The 22,142-nt window shown below is 41.6% G+C and overlaps 1 protein-coding gene across 1 annotated transcript in view; it reads left to right on the top strand.

Annotated features, from left to right (window-relative positions):
• LOC113013016 (metabotropic glutamate receptor 7-like) overlaps positions 1-21,670 on the top strand; it is a 73,952-nt gene extending 52,282 nt beyond the window's left edge. The window contains exons 8-10 of the mRNA XM_026153539.2: positions 1,926-2,861; positions 14,867-15,119; positions 20,542-21,670. Coding sequence (XP_026009324.1) covers positions 1,926-2,861; positions 14,867-15,119; positions 20,542-20,591 — 1,239 coding nt within the window. The 3' untranslated portion in view covers positions 20,592-21,670. The remainder of the gene's footprint in view (positions 1-1,925; positions 2,862-14,866; positions 15,120-20,541) is intronic.
• The last annotated feature ends 472 nt before the right edge of the window (positions 21,671-22,142 follow it).

The following is a 22,142-nucleotide window of genomic DNA, read 5'->3' as shown; positions in this document are numbered from 1 at the left end:
TTAAGTCAAGCATGAAACACATTCTTGTTGATCAAATGGTTTAAAAAAACAAACCACAAAAAAAGGAAAATACGTTGAGAGATTTAATTTGACAGCAAAGTGTCGCGAAATTATGGGAAATGACAAGGGCAGCATTTAACTATGACTGTCTCGATAGCGCTCACAAGTTGAACATTTAACCAAACATAGTACTAACTTCTTCTACAGTGAAGAAAACCATTTTAACACCATCAATACCACAACACCAGCAAAGTCAATGCCTAAAAAAAAGTAAAGCTAGTAAATCTTTCATTGTTAGCTCGCGCTGCACTGGCATCAGTACTCACGAGCTTTCTCGGTAAAAGCTGTTGGATGGCCAAGCTGACAGCCATTGAGTGTGAGATGTGTGCAGTTCTACACACTCAAATTTTGACAGTTATGATTGCACGAGCCAGGAAAATGTGATGCACTGCATTTAGCCTTACTTCTCAGTGCGAAAGCACCTAAGCAGTCAAAATTGTGACTCTGGAAGTAATCGCATGATTTCTGGCACAGTTATGGCCAACCCTGAAGCCCCGTAATGGGCCAGGAGAAAAAAGTCTGTAATGTATGTGCATCTCCCTTAAACAACCAATTGTCTTCTTTGCCATCATCTGCACCGGATAAGCGAAACAGTGGGAACACGTCGGCTAAACTACACATGCATATTGGTGTGCGTCTTTATGAGTACACTTGAGACAAACAAAATGAGGACACGCAACAACAAGGAAGTCAGAAACTCGACAGGGAGTCTTTAAGTCATGAATACACTTAACATCAAAGCACGCTACAAAAAATAATCACTAAATTCAATCCCTCTTCATTTTCATGTGATTGTTATGTTGCTCTATACACCTCGACACATTGATGTATTTCAGGCTTAAAACTTGCGCCCCAGAATACGAATGCCTTTTGTTTTTGTTGGACTCGGTTTAGTTCTGTGATACTGCTGATGACTGATATTGCCGCGAAAGCGTGTTGGTGTATCTTTTATCTTCTGCTTCTTTTAAAGTCACGGATCAGTATACTTTCATAATAAATAAAAAGATCAGCTCAGAGTACTTTGAAAGTTTTTCTTTTTTTAACTCCCTAGCAAAATATGTAAGAGTCTTAAAATTCTATTTCTTCTTGGATTTTTTTTTTTAAAGGGCTGGCTTGTACATCGAAGCTATAGTTTGAGCTTAAATCATGAAACACCTTTGGGCCTCTTTGGTTTAGACCTTCAGATAGTGTGTCTGTATACTGCACTTTTCAATCATAACTAGAAATGGCTGTGCAAAGTCTAACCGAAGCATTTTGCAATCCCAAATCCCATTCTCCTTCCTTCTCATCACGTATTTCATACCTCACTGGCTCCTGTATTAAAACATAATGTCTTTTGCATTTCACATCACTTTATTTTTATTTCACTGAACAAAGGTAGGCTCTGTTGCCATGGTGATTTCAATTACTTTCAAGTATTAGAAAAGGCAATCCCTCCAAGAAATTGGCAGGAAAGATGTTGTGCTGTATTAGGTTCATCATTTTTTTTTCTACACATTTTTCCCTCCCTACCGTTTAGACTGCATTGAACTTTGTTTTTGCAATGCAACTTCATAAGCTTGAGAATATAGCAACAAATGAGAAGTTAATATGATGCGATAAGACACCTTATTAACTGTTTCAATACATCAAGGGGGCTTTTAGTTCAGGGGATTACTTGAACAAAAGCTTTCAAACACTTTGGCCGTGTTTATTATGAGTATCCACCCTTGTAGCAGTGTATATGTATGGCAGAAAATAAGGAAAATCATAATTTAATGTTATGTTGCCTCAAAATACAGCTGCTTACCAATACCCACATGGTATCACTTGCTTATCTCACTGTTGCTAACCCCTTATCCTGTGGTGTCTCACATTTTTCCCAGCTGGAGGAGCTTCAGTGGCCAGATGGGGAGCAGGAGGTGCCTATCTCTGTGTGCAGTCTGCCCTGCAAAACTGGAGAGAGGAAGAAGAAAGTAAAGGGCATGCCGTGCTGTTGGCACTGTGAGCTCTGCGATGGCTACCAGTACCAGTACGATGAAACTTCCTGCAGACTGTGTGCCTATGACATGAGGCCGGACTCCAACAGAACAAGCTGCCAACCTATCCCCATTGTCAAGCTGGAGTGGCATTCCCCTTGGGCTATTATCCCCGTCTTCCTGGCCATGCTTGGCATCATCGCCACCATCTTTGTCATGGCAACTTTCATCCGCTACAATGACACGCCTATCGTGCGGGCATCGGGCAGAGAACTGAGCTACGTCTTGCTAACTGGCATCTTCCTGTGTTACATCATCACGTTCCTCATGATCGCCAAGCCTGACGTAGCCGTGTGTGCCTTCAGGAGGATCTTTCTGGGCCTGGGCATGTGCATCAGCTACGCCGCACTGCTTACTAAGACCAACCGTATTTATCGGATCTTCGAGCAGGGGAAGCAGACAGTGACAGCTCCTCGCTTCATCAGCCCCACCTCCCAGATTGCTATCACTTCCAGTCTAATCTGCGTGCAGCTGCTGGGGGTGCTGGTGTGGTTTGCTGTTGACCCTCCAAACACTATCATCGACTACGATGAACAGAAAACCATAAACCCCAGGCTGGCCCGCGGAGTGCTCAAGTGTGACATCACAGACCTACAGATAATCTGCTCCCTGGGTTACAGCATCCTGCTGATGGTGACCTGCACTATCTACGCTATCAAGACGAGGGATGTACCAGAAGACTTCAATGAAGCCAAACCCATTGGTTTTACTATGTACACAACTTGCATCGTCTGGCTGGCCTTCATCCCGATTTTCTTTGGCACAGCACAGTCAGCGGAGAAGGTGAGTCATTTCTCTCTCTCTCTCTTTGTCACCAGACTTCTCTTTTGTCTGTCTCTTTCTCCCTCCTCACACATTTCACTTTCATTTCTTTGGCCCCACTATCCCCAGTAGTGGAGTTAGGTTAATTGGTGAATCTGAATTGCCCATAGATGTGAATGCGAGTGAAAATGGTTATCTGTCTCTCTGTGTTAGCCCTGGCGACCTGTCCAGGATGTACCTTGCCTGTCGCCGTATGATAGCTGGGATAGGCTCCAGCCCCCTGCGTCCCTGATAATGATAAGCAGAAGAGGATGGATGGGTGGTTGGATTTCTTTGGCCCCGTTTTTATCTTGTTCAAACATATTCATGTATGTGCATATTCGTGCAAACACACACATACATTTAGTGACTACGTGATTTATGGATTTCTTTTCTTTTTGAGTTCATATTTACATAGCTTAGACATTCAGGGAATAGACATGTAAAGACAAAGGAAGGGCTGATGGTAAGCACCAGAATCCTTGAATGCCTGAGAGGGATACACAAGGGGATGCTGGCAGCTCCAGATGCTATTTTGGCTCTCATGCCTGGGGCCCAACATATACTATTACGCTTTATTCTGGAGAGGGAGACAAGCAGTTTGGGCAGGTGGAAAGGTGGAAGACGAGAACGATGAGGACCAAGAGGAGAAGGAATGCAGAGAGAAATGAGGGGGTAAATAGAAATTTGATTCAACACATTCCATCTCTTGACAGCTGCACTCTACTCAACAAAGCAGTTGACATTGTGTGCTACTGGAGTTGATTGAGAATATGACACTCCGACCTTCTCTGCTAGTCATTGCTTATCTGGCCAGCGCTGCGCAGAATACAAATACGTTCATCCGCTGGTCGCGCGTGCTTCTCAGCAGGCCCGTGAGTACGAGACGAAGCCAAGGAGAAGTTTTCCACTGACAGAATATCGATGCTGACAGGAAAGTGTTGCTCCTAACCTTTTGAGAGGCACGCCGTTCAATATCCTTCCTGCTAAGCTACCACATGAGATGGATCAGAAGCTGATTTTCCTCATCTCAATTTGCTGCTGATTTCATAGATGAATTACACCCTCAGCAGCGATTAGGAGTTCATTATGTTACTTGCGGCGACTAGCGAAGCAGTAATGTGTTTATCTTTCCCCCTTATGCAGTTAACTCTTTCCTCGCACTGGATCATTGCCTCGCACACACCTCCGGTTCACACTGCAGCAGCTTGGCGTAATGGCCTTTGAGGGTGCATTTCTGCTTACTCCCCAGCCACTGCTAGTGAGAAGTGCCCGAGCATGTCTTGATAAAATCCCTTGCAAAAGCTGCAGTGAAGTCAAGTTGAAGGGATGCTAACTTTTCTGTCTTTTCAGCCGACTTATGCTTAAGTTTTCAGCCCGCTTTCCTCACATCTGTTACTGCTTAAACTGTACTTACTGGCTCAAAGGATGCCTATATGATTACCTCCCTGTAAGTAATGTCAAAATACAGAAATAGTGTAATTAGGGGATTGGATTAGATCGGTGCCATGTGTGTAATTGCTTGTGTTTAGATATGCGTGGAAATATACAATTGGCGGCTAAATGAGTCTCAGCGTGACGCATTTGAGCGCATCCTCACTTTCTAATACCTTGCCCTGTTGTCTTTTCATGTGCAGATGTGGCCACGCAACCAGTCATATATGACTAATCTCTCTTTCAAATATCAAATGCTTTCTAATAATACCAGGCTGACATGACACCAGCTGATAGTGCCTTTGACTCTTTGACCTAATGTTGTTTTGCAGCAGGAGTGGAATTTCTTAAAGCCCACACCATTTAGATACCCTCATTTCCCACACCTGTGACACCCCCTCCCCGTGTTTGCCCATTCAGTCATCGTAGAGAAAAACCACGCAAAAACACTAAAGATCACTGAGCATCTACTGTGCACCTGCATGTGCTCAGACGGATACTCACCACTCTCAAGTTAATTACTATGAAAGTCACCTGCATCCAGATCAAATCAGCATGAAACCTCTCCAGTTTATTATTTCAAAAAAAGTGTATTGCAAATAAGGTTTTAAATATGTAAACGATGCATTATCTATTTACATATCTGTTAATCTGCGGATATTACCATTACAGCTACATGAATATTGGATAAATCCCACTTATTCTTGTGACATTTTGTTGACATATTAGAGTCAAAGGTTTTTACTGAGGGAAAATTAAGTTCACTTTTTATCACGGCATAAATTAGAAAATACTTTCACAGCCAGACTGATTTTTTTTTATCTACACGCAGATCGTATTGGGTTGGACTTCCTTTTGCCTTAAGAACTGCCATAATTCTTTGTGACATAAATTCAATAAGGTGCTGGAATCATTCCCCAGAGAATTTGGTCCATATTGACATGATAGTGTCAGCTGCACATCTATGATGTGTTTCCTCTTCCAAGGTGCTCTATTGGATTGAGATCTGGTAACACTGGAGGTTATTTGAGCACAGTTAACTCATTGTCATGTTCAGTAAACTTGTTTGAGGTTATTTGAGCTTTGGGACATGGGTCAGATGGGCACACTGTGGTCATAAAAACTTGGACGGGGTCAGCAACAATACTCAGGTAGGCTGTGGTGTTTAAACAATGCCCAGTCGGGACTAAGAACCCCAAAGTGTGCCAAGAAAACCTATCCAAACACAACTAGCAACCTGAACTGTTGATGGAAGGCAGGAAGCATCCATGCTTTCATGTTAAAGCAACATTTTTCCAATCTTCTCTTGTCCAGTTTTGGTGAGCTTGTGAAAATTGTAGCCTCCCTTTACCTGTATTTAACTGACAGGAGCAGCACTCATGTGGTCGTCTGCTGCTGTAGCCCATCTGCTTCAAGGTTTGATATGTTGAGCATTCAGAGATGCCCTTCTGCATACTCTGGTTGCAATGAATGGTTATTTGAGTTATAGTTCTCTTCCTATCCATTTAAAGCAGTCCGACTGGTCTCCTCTGAGCTCTGGCACCAACAAAGCATTTTCTCCCTGAGAACTAACGCTCACTGGATATTTTCTCTTTTTCAGACCATTCCCTGTACACCCTAGAGATGGTTGTGTGGGAAAATCACAGTAAATCAGCAGTTTCTGAAATACTCAGACCAGCCTCCCTGGGAACAACAACCTTCCCACATTCAAAGTCACTTAAATCGATTTCTTCCCCCATTCTGGTGTTCTTCAGCAGGTTGTCTTTACCGTGTCTAAATGTCTAAATGCATTTGGTTGTTGTTGTTGGGTTCACTAATTAGATGTTTGCATCATCAAGCTGTTGAACACGTCTAACTAATATAGTGGCTGGTGATTTTATATGTTGTGAAAAGCTATACATTTTTATTTGAAACTGTTATACAGGTATAAACAGTTCAGGTAATAGATATGATCGGACTGATTCTTAAATGGCGCTTTTCTACTCTGCCGCAGCGCCCAAAGCACTTTATACAATATGCCTCATTCACCCATTCACACAAGCTCTATTTTATATGCTTAAGTGCCTCTATCTACCATTCAAACGCATTCATACTCCAGTGAATGCATCGGAGAGCAACTTATGATCTTGGGGTTATGATCTTGCCCAAGGATATTTGGCATGCAGACTGGAGGAGCCAAGGATCGAACCACAAACCTTCAAATAAGTAGATGACCTGCTTTACTTCCTGAGCTACAGACACCAAAAAAAGAAAAAAAAACACTTTTTGCCTGAAGTGCCTCACCATAAATGTTTGCTCTGAGCAAAGGACTGATAAATAGATTTAATGTATTCTGCCAATAAACACGAGGGCTGGTGTTTAAACATAGAACATTTCTTGCAGTTCAGAAGAGTAGGACGATGATATAATGAAACATTTATCCCGAGGCACTGAAACACTCTAATAAAACACCTACAAGACTCAGTCACGCTTAAAAGTGAACTCCATGTACTGGAAGCTTATATGCCTCAGTACATGTGTGGAAACCTCTTAGGCTCTTGTAAGATGTCCCCTGTAATACATAAACTTCATGGGGACGGTTCGTCCTGACAAGCATCATTAACAATGACTAACTATGCTGCGGAAAACTTTTTCACTTCAGCTTTCAGCAGGTAAAATTGCATCTTCTAAAACTCCTGTCTCTCTGCAAACAGCAGCGTTTGACAGGAGTTGGATGTGACACTTAGTGCGGAGATGTGGAGTCTTTTGAAAATAATATGTGAAATTCCCCTGCCTATCACTTGTTTTATGCATGAAACCTTGAGTAGATTGCACCAGAGGCGGACTGCAGGCGAAAAGCTAAATGTGGTCAAGTATAATGGAAAGAAAGAAAGGTTGTAGTTGTGATTTTAACTTTAGTCCATTATTTTTTATCAGGGAGAAGGGAGTGTGACATCAGTTTCACACTCTGTGCGCAGTTAAGATGTGGAGTATTGCCATTACATATTGAAATGGGAAGACACAGAGGTGTGACCGAAGATGAAAGAATCTGCGAACATTACGAGCTAAATGAGACGGAGAGCGGAATTCACTTCATTTTATCTTGTCCTTCATATCATGATTTATGACAACCGTTGTATAAAAAATGTTAATCTTTCAGTTTTAGATGTGAGGCGGAATGAGAATGGAGCTTTAATTAAACGCTTTCTTCATAATGTTTTTGCATTTTCTTAATGCATTTCTAAAGCATGAGAACGCAGGGCAAAAGTGGCATATGGCTATATCAGAGAGTGCGTTATATGGGTTACAGACTGCTAGATATGAACTTGGTCACATTTAAAACATTTGGCACTAATGGATGCAGAAGTAGTGTTTGATTTGTCTGGATTTATTTATGACTTGGGTTTTAATGGGCTGTGCTCATGTGTTTTTATGTTTCCATAGTGAAATATCTCCTTGGGCGTTATATTCGAGGAGCCTTATGCGTATGTTTGTTTGAGCACTTACGTCTAAGTCTGGTTGATCCGGATGTTAGGTGACATTTGGCTTATTGTGTCTGATAATCCCATGAAAGATGGGTCATATAAATGTCCAAACACAGAAATTAAAAATTCATATATTTATTCATTCATGCAACACCGGGAGCTGCAAAGCAGAAGCTGCTCGTAGTTTTCCTGACTGTTGTGATACAAAGAAAAAATCACAAATGGAGAAAATAATGTAGGTTTTATGTATATTACCTTTTACACTTTTAAGGCTGGGCTACTGATTGATTGAAATCTTTGCAAGACTTTGCTTGAAAAAACATGCATGCAAATTCCAATTGAATATTATCTAGAAGAACAGTCTGCCACTACTGCCTTGACATCATCTATATTGTAGGTGGGGAATAATTTATTTTGGTAATGTCAACCAGTCTCAGAGAAGTATCCAAACAATATGAACACATCGTTCATTATTTGTAGTTCCGCTATCATTTGGAATAAATATATAAAACGCTATATTAGATTTTACCTGTTGTAATTCAGTTGAGATACTGTTCATGACAGATGCCATCCAGCCAGAGGCACTTGACTGCATTGCATTGTCACTGAGGAACTGTGTAATGCGCATTATCTCAGAGTATGTGATTAAAGTTTGATTGAATGTTGTCAAAACTGTTGTTGCTGACAGAATCATCGCTCTCAATGTCGAATTTTCTTCATTGTGAGGGAGCATCAGGCCGCGAGGAGCTGTGGAGGATCCTCAGCTTCTCCGCAGGCAGTGTGTGTTCTCCTCTAGTATCTTTTAATAGGCTTGTGATCATCAAACTTTACCAAAACCTGTCTCTCTCACAGATTATCTCTTTCTTTGGAACTCCTCTAAATGTTGGCCAAGGTTGAAATGATTTCCCAAATTCAAAAGTTTAAAAGAGACCTAATACTCTCATTTCCAGCACCATGTTTTTTATTCTTAGACTGCACTAAGGTAGCTTTGCATAATTCACACTAAAAAGTTTCTTATTGGTTTTATCCCGTGCCATTGTGCAGCCTCTTATTAAAGCCTCTTTTTGAAACAAGGCATTTTAGCTGTCCTCCATTCAGGGCCACCCTCCCCTTAAACCAGGGGTCCCCAATCTCAGTCCACGAGGGCTGGTGTCCCTGCAGGTTTTAGATGTGTCCTTGATCCATCACAGCTGATTTAAATGGATAAATTACCTTCTCAACATGTCTTGTAGTTCTCCAGTGGCCTGGTAATGAGCTAATCATGTGATTCAGGTGTGTTGACCCAGGGTGAGATCTAAAACCTGCAGGGACACCGGTCCTCGTGGACTGAGATTAGGGACCCCTGCCTTAAGCCATCTTTATTCCAATTGGCTGCCCCAGACAAACAGAAGGTTGGGTGGAATAGCTGTGGCTGAGGTGACCATATTAAGGATAGCTGCCGCTACTCAAAAAAAAGTAAATTATTACACATTACTAGTACATACCTATGCTAAAATATTGCTATGCCTTTGCTTGCAAAGAAATAGACTTACTTATACTTACTTACCCGCATGGAGAAAATTGAGGGAAATAAAGTGGGTCACTTTAGCCAGTTGCTCTGTGGTTGCTACACATGTATAATTCATCATTTGTGGATATAAATAAGATGTTATTGTCACGAAATTAAAATGATAGGATGCTTTCATAAGGTTTTGTAGGTGTACAAAGACTTTAACTTTATTGCTAGACGGTTGCCAGGCAACATGATGGCATTTTAATATATTGTACATATTTCAGCTTTTAGGGGTATAAATTCGATATCACTGTCATGAAAGAAAAATGATGCGATGTTTTCATAAGGTTTTATGGGTGCATAAATGCTATAAACTGGTGATGTTAGCCTATTGTGTGGTGTTTGCTAGGAAACGTGATGATCTTTAATCTCTGACATGGATAAGAACCTTCAAAACCTACCTGCGTGGCAAGTTTGGTCACTCAAACTCCTGATCATGTAGGAGGAGTTTGCAAACTAACAAACACCTAGAGAGACTTAAATTTTGGGTACTGCATTACATTAATTACTTAATTACTACCTGGAGAAAGTAAGGCACTACATTACTTGTTAGATTAATTTGTCGTTACTTTGTAACATGGCCTGACGTGAATTGTCACATAATAAATAGTAACAATATAAACTTTAGGCTACAGGTTCATACACTGACACAAATCCCTGTCCTAATCACAACACACAAGAGCAGTCCAAATGTAAATAACTACAGGTAGAAATGGAGGCTACAGTCCTTCAAGCCTGTCAGCTCATCACTTTTTGGTTCCATGCTGAAGATCGTCTCTTGCTGCTGGGCTGGGGTAGGCATTCACTCAGCTTTAGCATCACTTTCAGTTCTTCAATACAGGCTTTGTGTTAGCGTGATGTCTATGCAGATGCTTGCAAAGATCAAGTGCTATGTGAGCAGAAGCTGATTATTCCTACTGTCCTGGACACAGTTGTAGCTTTATCATATTTTTGTCCTTTCATGCAATAAAACGTTATAGACCGTCCCACCATTTTCCTCCTCCATTCATATGAAGAGTAGTCAGCTAATTGCAGCAAGTACCTTCTTAATATCCATCCATTGTGCAGAGCACTGAAGAACCTTTGTAATGAAAGTAACAACATGACAAAAACATGGTGGTAACACTTTGTAAAGTGTTAGACACAGTCTCACTGAGAACTGTCTGAAACAGAGCAATTACAGCAGTTTGAAGCATGAGCTTCTGGTTCACAGGGATCACTTGCACATAGATGTTATTGTTTGAAACTTTGCCCTTGTTAAAAACAGTATATATGTGACAGAAAATAGGCAAAACACAATAACTCTGTTTTTTTCAAAGAGTTTTATTCTTAGTCGTGTAGGACTTAAATTATGTCACTTTTTCACAATTTTCCTGCCGACACACGTGATGGATCCTGAACTGTATTTTGACAAATCATGTCAAAGAAACATCAAAAGGGATTTCCTTTTTTTTTTTTTTTTTTGCCTGTCCCGTTTGGCTCTTTTGCCATCAGAATTGTTGTCTAAAGGCAAAGAAAGATGCCCAACGGATTTACTTTACCAAATTGACCATCCCAGCCTTGCCGTAATGGTCCATTTGATTCACCTTTTATTGTTTATTTTATTTTCACTTACTGAATACGGGACAGACTTGACTGGGGGAAAGAAGGGGAGAAAGAAAGAGGGAAAGAGAAACAGCTGAGAAGAGGGACAGGGGAGAAGGGCAAAAGACAAAAACCAACAGAATGGGCAGAGAAAAAAAATGCATATATCGATCACCTGGATCACCTGCTGAGAAAGAAAAAAGAAAACAAGCAGAAGAGAACAAGAGTAATAGAATAAACAACATCACAATGATATATGGGAATATGACAGTAAATACTAAATGTTAAACATTATTGTGCAGCACATAAGATCAACAGAACACAGTGTGCTTTGAGGTAGGAGCCAAAAAGGGTGTAGTTTGTGTGTGTGATCACCCGTGTGTACACCTGTGAGCATGGACGCGCTTGTTTTTTTTAAAAGGTTCCTTCATGTAATGATCTGCTAGAGGGTGTGGGGGGGCCACAGCCCCGTCCTCCAGGGCATGAAGCAGGTATGGAGGAGATCAAAACTCCAGACATCCAGAGGCCCCCAGAACACAAGAGACCAAGGAAGACCAACAGAGGGGCAGCCGCGCCACTGTCCCAGAAAGAGCTGAGGAGAGTCCCAGACGAGGGCTCACTCAGCAGCCGCGGAGCAGAAGCCAGGGGGAGTTGCAGTGACGCACCCGTGAGCTCCGCCGGCAGCCAGCCGTGCCTGAGTGACCGAGCCCCAGGCCGAGAGGCCGGGGGCACCCCACCTCTGAAGTGGCCCGAGCGAGCCCCAGGCTCCAGGCCCCGATAAGCGGCCGCCAAGGAGTGAGCCGGTGTGTACCTGGACGCCCATCCCCGGACACAAAGAACCACCAACGCACCAATGTCTGAGGGAGTCCGCCACTGGCAGGGGAAGTGGTGGTAGGGGGAGATAGGCCTCCAAACCTTGGAGGGCCTGAGATCAAAAAGGATTTCCTCTAATTGTTGTGACAATTACTTACCATCTCTGCCACATGCAGAGTGCATTATCGGTCACAGCTTCTTAATCTGCCAATCATGAATACCAGAAATGGGGATCTCCTGTACAGAGTTGAAAAGAAGCAAAGGCCATCAACATACAGAGCTACAATACAGAATCAGGCTTTGGAGCACAAAGCCAGACAGAGTTATTCATGACACGAGCCAGGATAGAAAGTAGGCCACCCCAAACAACAAGAGACATCCAGGTAGTTGAGGGGAGACTGCAAATCCCCTGGATTCATTATTGAAGGCATTCTCTAACGGGGCAGAGAGCATCCTAATTGTCACTTACTGAATCAAGTTCTTATCACTGTGTGCATTTATAGTACTCATCCATACACAATTAAATTGCCTTTGCAGTAAGTATATCCCTGGTGGGTATAATTATGAGAATTACGCTCAACAGCTTTTTGTCTAAATAGTAGAAACATCGTCTGTTGTGACTGAATGTTGGCATTTGGCTTGTCAGTGAGATGTAAAATTCAAAAGCAACCGTTTGATTCCTGATGAGCGCGTTAATAAATCATTACGGTGGTTATAAATAGTAAGTTGCCAAGCAGTTGTGAAAATGCCTTCATGTATTTATTTATGTTAAAGCAACAGAAGCTAATTATGACTGTTCTGCGACAAGCAAAGCATTTGATTGGCGGGTACGAATTTGGGTCAAGCTCACAGAGATGCACAATGGAAAAACCCTGTCTCTGCGGTTAGAGATGGTTAGAAAAAGGATTTGTTTTGGTGTGCTTATGTGCCTGTGTGTGTGTGTGTGTGTGTGTGTGCGTGCATGTGTATTAGAAAGCATGAAAGCCCACATACCTACACATGCTTTGTGTGTGCGTATGAGCGCACAAAGTGCCTATTACAGCTTATTGTGAGCTTGTTCCCGAATCAGCTCTCCTGCATGGTCAATAAATCAGTTGTGATAGGGTCAGCATTGCAGACTCTTTGGTATCAGAATCTCATTAAAAGCTTATTCCAGGCATCTTTAGTTGCTTGCACCAAACTCTGTAGTGTTGCTATGGATACCAGACAGGTTACCATCTACCAAACATGGAAGCGCAGCAGCACAGGCTGAAGATTCTCTGGCGATTATGTTTGATGCCACGTGTGCTGCCCCACAACGCTTTAACTCGTGGCCCCAAAAAAATCTAGTCATGAGCCCTGCAAATTTGCAGCTGAAACGACATTCCCCCAGCCCAGAGTGACAGAGAACAGAGTGCGCTGAGAGTACTGTGATATTCATACAGTTATTAATGCATGGTGTACCAGCCAGATCGCTGCTTCTGATGCTGCTTCACAGAAAAACTGGAGGGTATGGAGGCAATTGAGTGCATTGGTGTGTTGATGATATCAGGCATCTGAATGATTTTTGGAGATTAGAAGACAAAGGCATGACTAGCATGGAAATGAGTGAAAGAAATTACCGTTTCCGAATATTTACCAAGAAAGATTGTATGCAAATGGTGACATTTCCTCCTCTCACTGATTCACTGAGCATTTTGCTTCTCCACAGACACGCTGTGGTGGATAATGTGTTTACAATGGTACCCTCTCCTAGTGCACATTACCAGTGACTGACTGAATGGCAGTATGTAAGTGACATCTGATACTTTCAAGTGCAGTAGATTAGAGAGGAGGCTATGGTGATCGGCTCTTCAAACAATAATGTCCCCTCTTGAAGTGATTATTTCTCCTCCAAGACCCTTAAATGAAACAAAGAGCTCTTAAATGTCCTCTGATTTACCGACTTCACCACCTCTTAGAAAAATCACTAGATTCTAATGAAGTCAGTGTTTAAAATTTGCAATCCCTACATGATCTGGGTTATGCAAGCTCACAATTACAGGCTGACAGTGTGAAAGGTGTTATGCAACGACTGAAAGGGAATGTCATGTTGGATGCATTTGAGAGAATGTACCTGTGTTCATGTCACGGGAGTCCAATGAATGATCCTAGCACTTACCGCACTGACAGCCTTTCTCGGGCTGCATTCTGCTGTGTGCAGAGCTGCAGAAAGATAAATGTAGACTTTCTGTATGCTGAAAATGTAGTGTTCTTAGTGCATACATGTTCTTTTATTGTACTCTCAGAGGAATATACATTAAAGTGGGCCTGGTAATAGAATTTGCTAGTGGGAGAAGTAGGGCTCGGATTGCTTGAGCGGTGAAATAAAACAGCTCGTATAAAAGGAAAAGAAAGGTGGCTTCAATATGTCATGGACAGCTTGTCATCTGACAGTGTGGTCCATCAATCTAGAGTGAAAAAAGTCAACAGGCTGGCAGGAAGGAGGGCAAGTAAGGATATTTGTTGGTGATTCTTCTGCTGTTGTCATTAATACACTTGAACCATCTTTGACTTGAGTGAGTAGCTGCAGGTCAAGCTTTAATAAATGCTTCTAGATCATGTACTAAACGCATGAGTGCTCTTTTGCTCATAGCAACACATAGCAAATGCCGGGATCACCTACTTATCTCTTAATAATAGTAGGTTATCAAACCAAGAATTGTATAATTGAATAATCCATTAAATTATGTGGGAATTCAGTATTAAAAATATGTTCCTATAAAACTATAAAAGTTTTTAATGACTAACATCATGGCTCCTTCTGCAGAAAGGTTAACCACATTGCAAGACTCAGAAAATGGCAACAAACAATGTAATGTATCTTCTGGATGCTGAGATTTTGTTATTGGGCAGTGGCTATTATTAGGTTTTGCCTCATCACTTCGCTCAGCAGTGTGACTGCTCTTTAATTGGCAACAGACGTTTAGCCATCATCGCTGTCTTGTTTCTAATTTTTCTTTATAAGTGTTTAAATGCTACTCCTAACATATTTATCTGCCTCATAGAGCAGCCAAATCAAAGCTGATACCACACACAAAGGAGCTACCCATTTTGATTATGTCTGCTGCTATTCTAGTCTTTATTAAAATCACTCTTCACCTGTCTCTGCTTACTTACAGCTGTACATTCAGACAACCACCCTGACCATCTCTATGAACCTCAGTGCCTCAGTAGCACTGGGCATGCTCTACATGCCCAAGGTGTACATCATTATCTTCCACCCTGAGATGAACGTCCAGAAGAGGAAGCGCAGCTTCAAGGCTGTAGTCACAGCTGCCACAATGTCATCACGTCTGTCCCAGAAGCCCAACGAGAGGCCCAATGGAGAGGCAAAGACTGAGCTGTGTGAGAACCCCGCTGCTGACCCCATGAGTAAGTAATCTGGTGTGGCGTTTTTAGCCAACATGCAATAAAACAGAGAAGCTTGCACAGTTTTTAACATTTGTAAGCAGGATGCAGACTATTAATAAACAGTTTACTGCACTCTATAATCATGAATACGTACACAAACCTTTTTTAAGTGTTAATGTCCAGGACTTACTCTGTGGACATCCTGCAAAACTCAGACTCTCTGAGATTAAAATTTTTAATTCATGACTAAAGTCATGTGATATTCTCTGAGGCTAAACTTGTAAAACTTTAAAACATTACATGAGAAAAAATATATATAAATAAAAAAACAGCCCTCACTTTCACTAGGTTGAACCAACTGCATCACACCTCAGAGGCCAGCACAGAGGGAATGCCCAAAGTGCAGAGTAGTAAGAGACACGCAGCAGTAACTCTTTCACAAAAACGTGTGTGGTGTTCTCCTGGCAGTGTCTCTTCAAAGCATAAATGCTTCCAATCATGTAGCAATTCTGTCCTGACCTAAGTATTTCCTGATTGCAGAGTATAATTTGATAAGGTCTACCACTGCAGGCACAATGCATGGCAACCAGTAATTGGAATTTCTTTTTTCTTGCTCATATATGACTTTAATCTGGAAAAAAATAAGATTTTACCTTTGAATATAAAACCCTTGCCTAAGCTCTGTTTTGTACTTTTGTAAGCTACAATAATGCTAATATTGTTTTTCTATACAGGCTGAATGTGGACGTAGAGTATTACCAAAGGACTGCTAGAAATACACATTTGAATTTTTATTTTCACAGTTTTAAAGACCAATACATTGTAAAAAGAAATGCTTGTACTTTAGTACAACACTTTAGTTAGACATAAGCTTAACCTATGAACGGTCCACAATCTACAAACACATTTGTGTCCACAGTGAGCCTTTAATATTAAAAAATAGTCCCTTTATAGCCATGAGAAATGATACAGACCATAAAGATGACCCAGGAGCTGAGATCTACATCTGTATAATAGATGTAAATTTTCCCAAGACACATAAATGAGATCTTTTTAGTCTTTTTTAGATCTTTTTTCCTTTCTTGTACTAGAAAGCCCATTCCACTGGTTTAATAGGATGGTGACTTGGTTAAAATGATGTATAATGTCCCTTAAAAAGGACCCAGTTATCTTGTATCCTGATTAATAGTTCGACCTTTAGGCCAGCTGCATGGCAGGGAACATGAGAGATGGGGGCACTTGCTCTCTGAAGAGATTTCAAGCAGCAGGGCTTTGTCGACGGGCATGGAAGGAGATTATCTGTCCCTGTTGCTGTGTGTTACTCATACCACCCTTCATCTAAAACAGTAAGCGTGATCCTGTTAGCAGAGAGAAAGCTGGGTATTAGTACGTGAGTGGGGAGGCCTACATATTTCCGTAGTTAGGTGATATGGTGTTTGTTGTGGGTGAGAAACATCAACATGAGAAAGAGTTTTTTAAGCCCTTTAAAGAAGAAAGACTGCAAAGGCAGAATTCTAGGCCAGCGTTGCCATGGAAGCTTTATGCTCATCTCTAGTTGTCAGGACAAAGACAGTGAAGATTGACAGCTCATGCAAATCACACATCACAGCTTCCAAAGACCTCTTCTCCCACAACACTTCTAATCACACAGAGTGATCATGGCACCCACAGGTGCACCAGCCCCACAACCCCTCTCTGGATTATGCCTCTGAGATCACAGATTTTCCTGGGAATTTCTCCAAACAGCCAACAGTTGTCACACTCATCTGTCATGAGCAGAATGAGTGTGTGGGTCTGTGACTGAGTGTGCTTCTCAATGTGTGTATCATTGTGTGAGTCGAAAGTGTGAGTTATGCGCATAAGTCAGAGTGCTGATGCAAGCGTATCAGGGGATGGGGAGCACATCTTTGCCTGTCACACATGTGGCTCTTTGAGTAAATAGGGGTGAAACCTTGGCATCTGTTGTAGCAGCACATCAAAAGTCCCCAAGCAGGGCATGCGGTCTCTGTAAGACCCTCCCAAAAGTGCCCCCTATCTTCTGCTCGGTGTGTCTCTCACCTTCTGTCTCTCCAACATGAATATCTTCTCGCCTTTTCTCCCCTCGCTGCATGCACTCTCCTCCTCTTGCCCTTCTTTTTTTAGCAACATTGGAACTGACATTTATTAATGGCGAATTTATGTGCATGACCGCCCTGAAACCTGAACTGCGCCTCGAACATCCCGGGAGAATGTCCGTCAATTCCTGTAACCATCGGAGTGCCAAATTCCTTCTTTTCAGGGGCCCCCTTATGGAATGACTCAAACTGATTTATAGGATTAAGAGCATTAGCAGTTCTGCAGATTTACATTGATATTGATACGGTGTAATATCATCATGATTACACCTCTCGGAGAAGAGGCTTCGCCCTGAGATGTCGCATTGATTCACTGTCCCGTTACATTTTTCCCAACAGGCATGTGCGCGACTGCCTTAATGCTTCTCTGACTGATTTCATTTAATTAACAATGAAATCTGTAGTCGGAAAACACAACTTAACAAATGGAAGAACCAAAAGGAAGAAGAGTTATGGGAGGCTTTAATATTAAAAATTAGGATGATAGAGAGGATTTGTCTGAGCCAATTTCTATTACAACTAACTAGAATCACAGACGTTAGAAGATTCATGCTCTGGATTTTTTTTTAAATACTTCTTTATATGGAAATAAAATGTATATTAGTTAATCAATTTAGCTCTCTTTTCCATTAAGCCAACTTTCTTCTGATTGGCTGCCGCTCACAAACAGAAAGTTTGAATAGCAGGCGAATGTGACTTTTATCATATCTCATAGAAGACGTTATTATTTGAAACTCTGGCTATATCTAATATGAGAATTCAGCATTTTAACTGTATATATGTGACAGCAATTAAGGAAAAGCATAATACTTTAGGTCCCCTTAAAGGAAAATGAGCTTTGAGGATATGGCAGCCACAGATGGATGACTTGCTCACATAACTAATGTTACTGTCACACTACAATGCAACCAAAATTACTGCAGTGAACTTGCGATCTTGTTTTCTTTAAACTGGTTGCTTCAAGGATGGGAACCAGGTCTGCAACCGTTTGGAGTCAGCTGTAGTCTTCAAAACAACTTTGGTGCATCAAGATAAAACACAATCAATCAGCTTTCAGTTTGCAAATGAATGTGGTCAGGTTGGTAATTACATGCAATCTGTTTTATGGAAAAAACTGTGATAAATCATTCAATTCTGTTGCCATCTGTATAGACAGAAATTCACATTAACTACTTACTTCAGGTCCAGACATAACTGCAAGATGATACAGGTGCTATGGGGATATAGCTAGAATACAACCAATTGCAGAGGGACACATCGCATGCAAGTTGTACAGACTAGCTCAGATTGTTTGTGCTAGCTAGATGTGATGGTCTAATAAGTCTACGTTTATAAATTAGACGGCAGTAGTTTGCAACACTTCATCAGTCCGTCTGAGAGTGACAGGAATCAGTCCGAGGCAGGTTGACAGGTTGCTTTCACCCCGAGGCGGCCTGTGCAGTCGAAAACGGTCACAAAGAGGCTGACGCCGTTGCACGCTTAATCTTTGGGGTACCAGCTGCACCGGGCAACCACCAGTTTTTCCTAGTCACATGGAGGTCGCTGTCCTATTTTTACTCTAGTGTGACTGAACCAAAAACAATGTCATCAAGAAGTGGAAAGGCAGCTTGGATTTGAAAGCTCCAGGGTCAGTTGCTTGTACACAGCAGAAACCAAAATACAAGCCTTTAAAAGAGTTACATAATTTTTCTTCATCTATAAATTTGCATACATTTGTACTGATCTGATTTTAATTCAGCTTTTTGGTTTAGTTTTTAGCTTACTGCAGTTGCTGTGTGTGTGTGTGTGGGGGGGGGGGGGGGGGGGGGGGATACGGGTTGGTGGAAGTAAAACTTTTTTTAATCAGATTTGAACAGTTATTCTACACATGCAGTTTTTTTTTCTGTCCCAGTGACCAGTGAAATTAAAGTTAATTTACATAATCCTTCAAATGGCCCACTTAAATGAGGCGTTTCAGGAGGACTGCAGAATGGCGAGACTTGCTTCTGGAAGGGCTTTGTTAGAGTTAGGTGCCTAAACCCTGAGCTGACCGCTCCCCATAAATATGATACATAGAAATTGGGAAGTGATTAGTTATTATCCCCGGCGGAACCTTCCCAGGGATGCTGGGGTCGCGGAGGGGTTAGGCAACAGGCGGTGATGGAGGGCAGCGGCGGTGGCACTGATGTGTAAGAGGCAGAGGGAGCGAGGGGGAATTTGCAGCTTAAATAGACTATCAAATTGGGAGGGTGTGACTGGTACTGTATGAGCTATGTGTTGGATGTTTAAAGATGTTACATGTGAATGATGCAGCGCAGCTTGAGCTGCCTCCATTTATGTTAACCCCTTAGATCAGGTCATGATTAATGCACACAATGTATGCGCTACTCTGGCGCAGATCATAAACAGAGAAGTCGGATTCTTAAAAAATGCATGCGGTTCAAAATGTTTTAGTATCAAACCTGAAAACGCACACAAAAACATCTTACTTAAAAAAAAAATTTAAAAAAAAAATCCTCCTGACTATGTTTACCAGCAAGATTCTGTTGTACATTTACTAATGTTTTATTCATCATACTTCCCGGCCAAGACTACAAAATGCAGCTGTAAAGAAATGGTGCGACTTTAATTGCATAGCCCATGGGAGATGGTCGCCATAGCAACATTAAAGTAGTAGAATAGCAATGACTGTGATTAAGAAATGCACAAACAGGACAACAAGCCTGCAGATACACATATCCTCCTACTTGTCATTGCTCTACGGACTACATCCACATTACCCTAGCCCATTCTTCATAGTATGACACCCTGCTTAAATGTCACTGCAAGCCAAAGACTAACCACAACTCCACATTTTATTCCTACCATAAAACAGACAAGCCAGGATGACCTCAGTTTGCAAAAAAACTTTCACTTTGAAGGTCTGAAGCTCAAAGTGGTTCTCGATATACAGCAGGACACACAAACAGAAACTGCACACAGGCACGCAGCCACATTCTGATACGTTTCCATGGCAATCCAGACTGGGATCGCGTTGCATGCCCCAGCATTTGTTCGGTGCCCACTTGTGTGGTGTTTGTGTTTTTTATCACTAGTTAACATCTGAAAATAGAATCTAAGGCTTTGCATGGGGGCATTGTGAGTTGAAATGATACACAAGGCCTGGAATTTGTTTCTACTGATTGCACACAGCTGGCGATAAGAATGCACAGCACAGCAGGAAGGAGGATGACGATGTGTATTTACCTTTGAAAACATGCTTTCTTTTCCATTCTTCTGTTTATGTTTTAGCTGTGCTTAAAGTAAATCTTTATCTTTTTTTCTCTCTTCATATTTCACTGTGATTTCAGGTCAAGCAACAAAGAAAACATATGTGAGTTACAACAACCTCAGGATCTGATCTGCTTGGAAACGAATACTGTATGTCCTTTATCTGTGATTGAAAAGAGAGCTGTAGAGAAGCAGAGAAAGACAGACAGAGGCATCCCAGCACCACCTGCAGTACCTATGCACTCCAGGACTATGGATTGCATCCAACTTTCATCCAGACATGATGCATGAGTCCTGACAGAGACTAGCACGGCTTTAGGCCTGTGTGGCTGGGTCAAGCCTCCAGAACCAAACTGTAGGTTTTTGGGGTTTTTTAAACTTGTGTCATGGCCCCACCCCCACCCCTTCTCTTGCTGACGGAGATCAACATGCCTGCTAAACAGGGGGCCACCGTGAATAAGGACAAATGCAGAAAAAGACACTGGATCTGCTTTCAAGATATTTTCTTTTAAAATGTCATTAAAGCCATATTCTCTTGGGGTTCCCATTATTGGATTTCTGTTTGTATTGTTTCTAAGTGATTTCTTTTTCTCCTGTGCCTCTTATTTCTTGAAATTGATTTAATAACCTTAAACAGCAAGCTCTGCCACATACAGTAATTTATTTTAATTAATTCAAATCAGTTCCAGATGATTCTTATGTTAGAGTGATGGGCATTGTAAGTATATATTTTTTTTTTTTGTAAATATCTGAGAGTATTTTCATGTTTGGAGTAAAACAATAGATATCCAGTCTTTGTTCTGTTGGATTTGAATGGTTATGAAAAGCACCACAAAGTGTTCACTTTGCATGTGCCAATGTATGTTTGTTCTATTTGATGTAAACTTGAAGAAAAAAAAGGGGAAAAAAAATAAAAAATAAACATAAATTCTGAAAATGATAATAAGCTTCAGCATCCTTCTGCTGCTCGTTTTCTTTACCAGAAGTGAACTTCACTGAGGGACAGAATATGGCTTTAATCTGTTGTTGAACTGACCTTCCCTGTATCTGCAAAAGCATGTTTGTTTTATTTAGTTTCACACTGGGTATATTATGCCTAATTATGGTGTGGGAAACATTAATATCAGAGCAATCTTGCAAGTATGTTGTGATGTCTGTCAAATTATGGACGTGTAATAAAATCATTTTGTTATCTTTTATACAACGAAACCAGACGGCATATCATAGTTATTTCTGTGCGTGCGGAAATGTGTGAGTTTGCACGAGAGACTCGGAGAGACTAAAGTCCAAAAGTGGCGTACAAGTGCAATCAGGCGTCGTGTTGTTTATACTGTAGGCTTGCGTAGCTGATGGAAATGTTTGGTGCTCGTACACCGAGGAGCTGTGACCTCTGCGAGAGAAAACGATGCCCACTTGCTGACTTCCTTACTCGCCCGTTTGCTCCTCTTCCCGCACCAACACCCCTCCCGAGTCTCACCGCCAATCCCCTACATGAATAATGTAACATGTCAGATCAATTTGTCCTGCTGATGACCAAGTCTTTACAAGCTAACCGCTCTTTATTCCCGTGCCTGCCTACAAGCATAATGTTACTATTTTCAATATTGATTATTGCATCAAAACATGAATAGGCCACGCATGAGAGACTTCTGCTTCTTCACCCTCTAGGCTGTTACTTGGC

The sequence above is a fragment of the Astatotilapia calliptera genome, chromosome 20, assembly GCF_964374335.1.
Source record: "Astatotilapia calliptera chromosome 20, fAstCal68.1, whole genome shotgun sequence".
Taxonomy (NCBI): domain Eukaryota; kingdom Metazoa; phylum Chordata; class Actinopteri; order Cichliformes; family Cichlidae; genus Astatotilapia; species Astatotilapia calliptera.
This window is presented reverse-complemented; position numbering and strand designations above follow the sequence as displayed.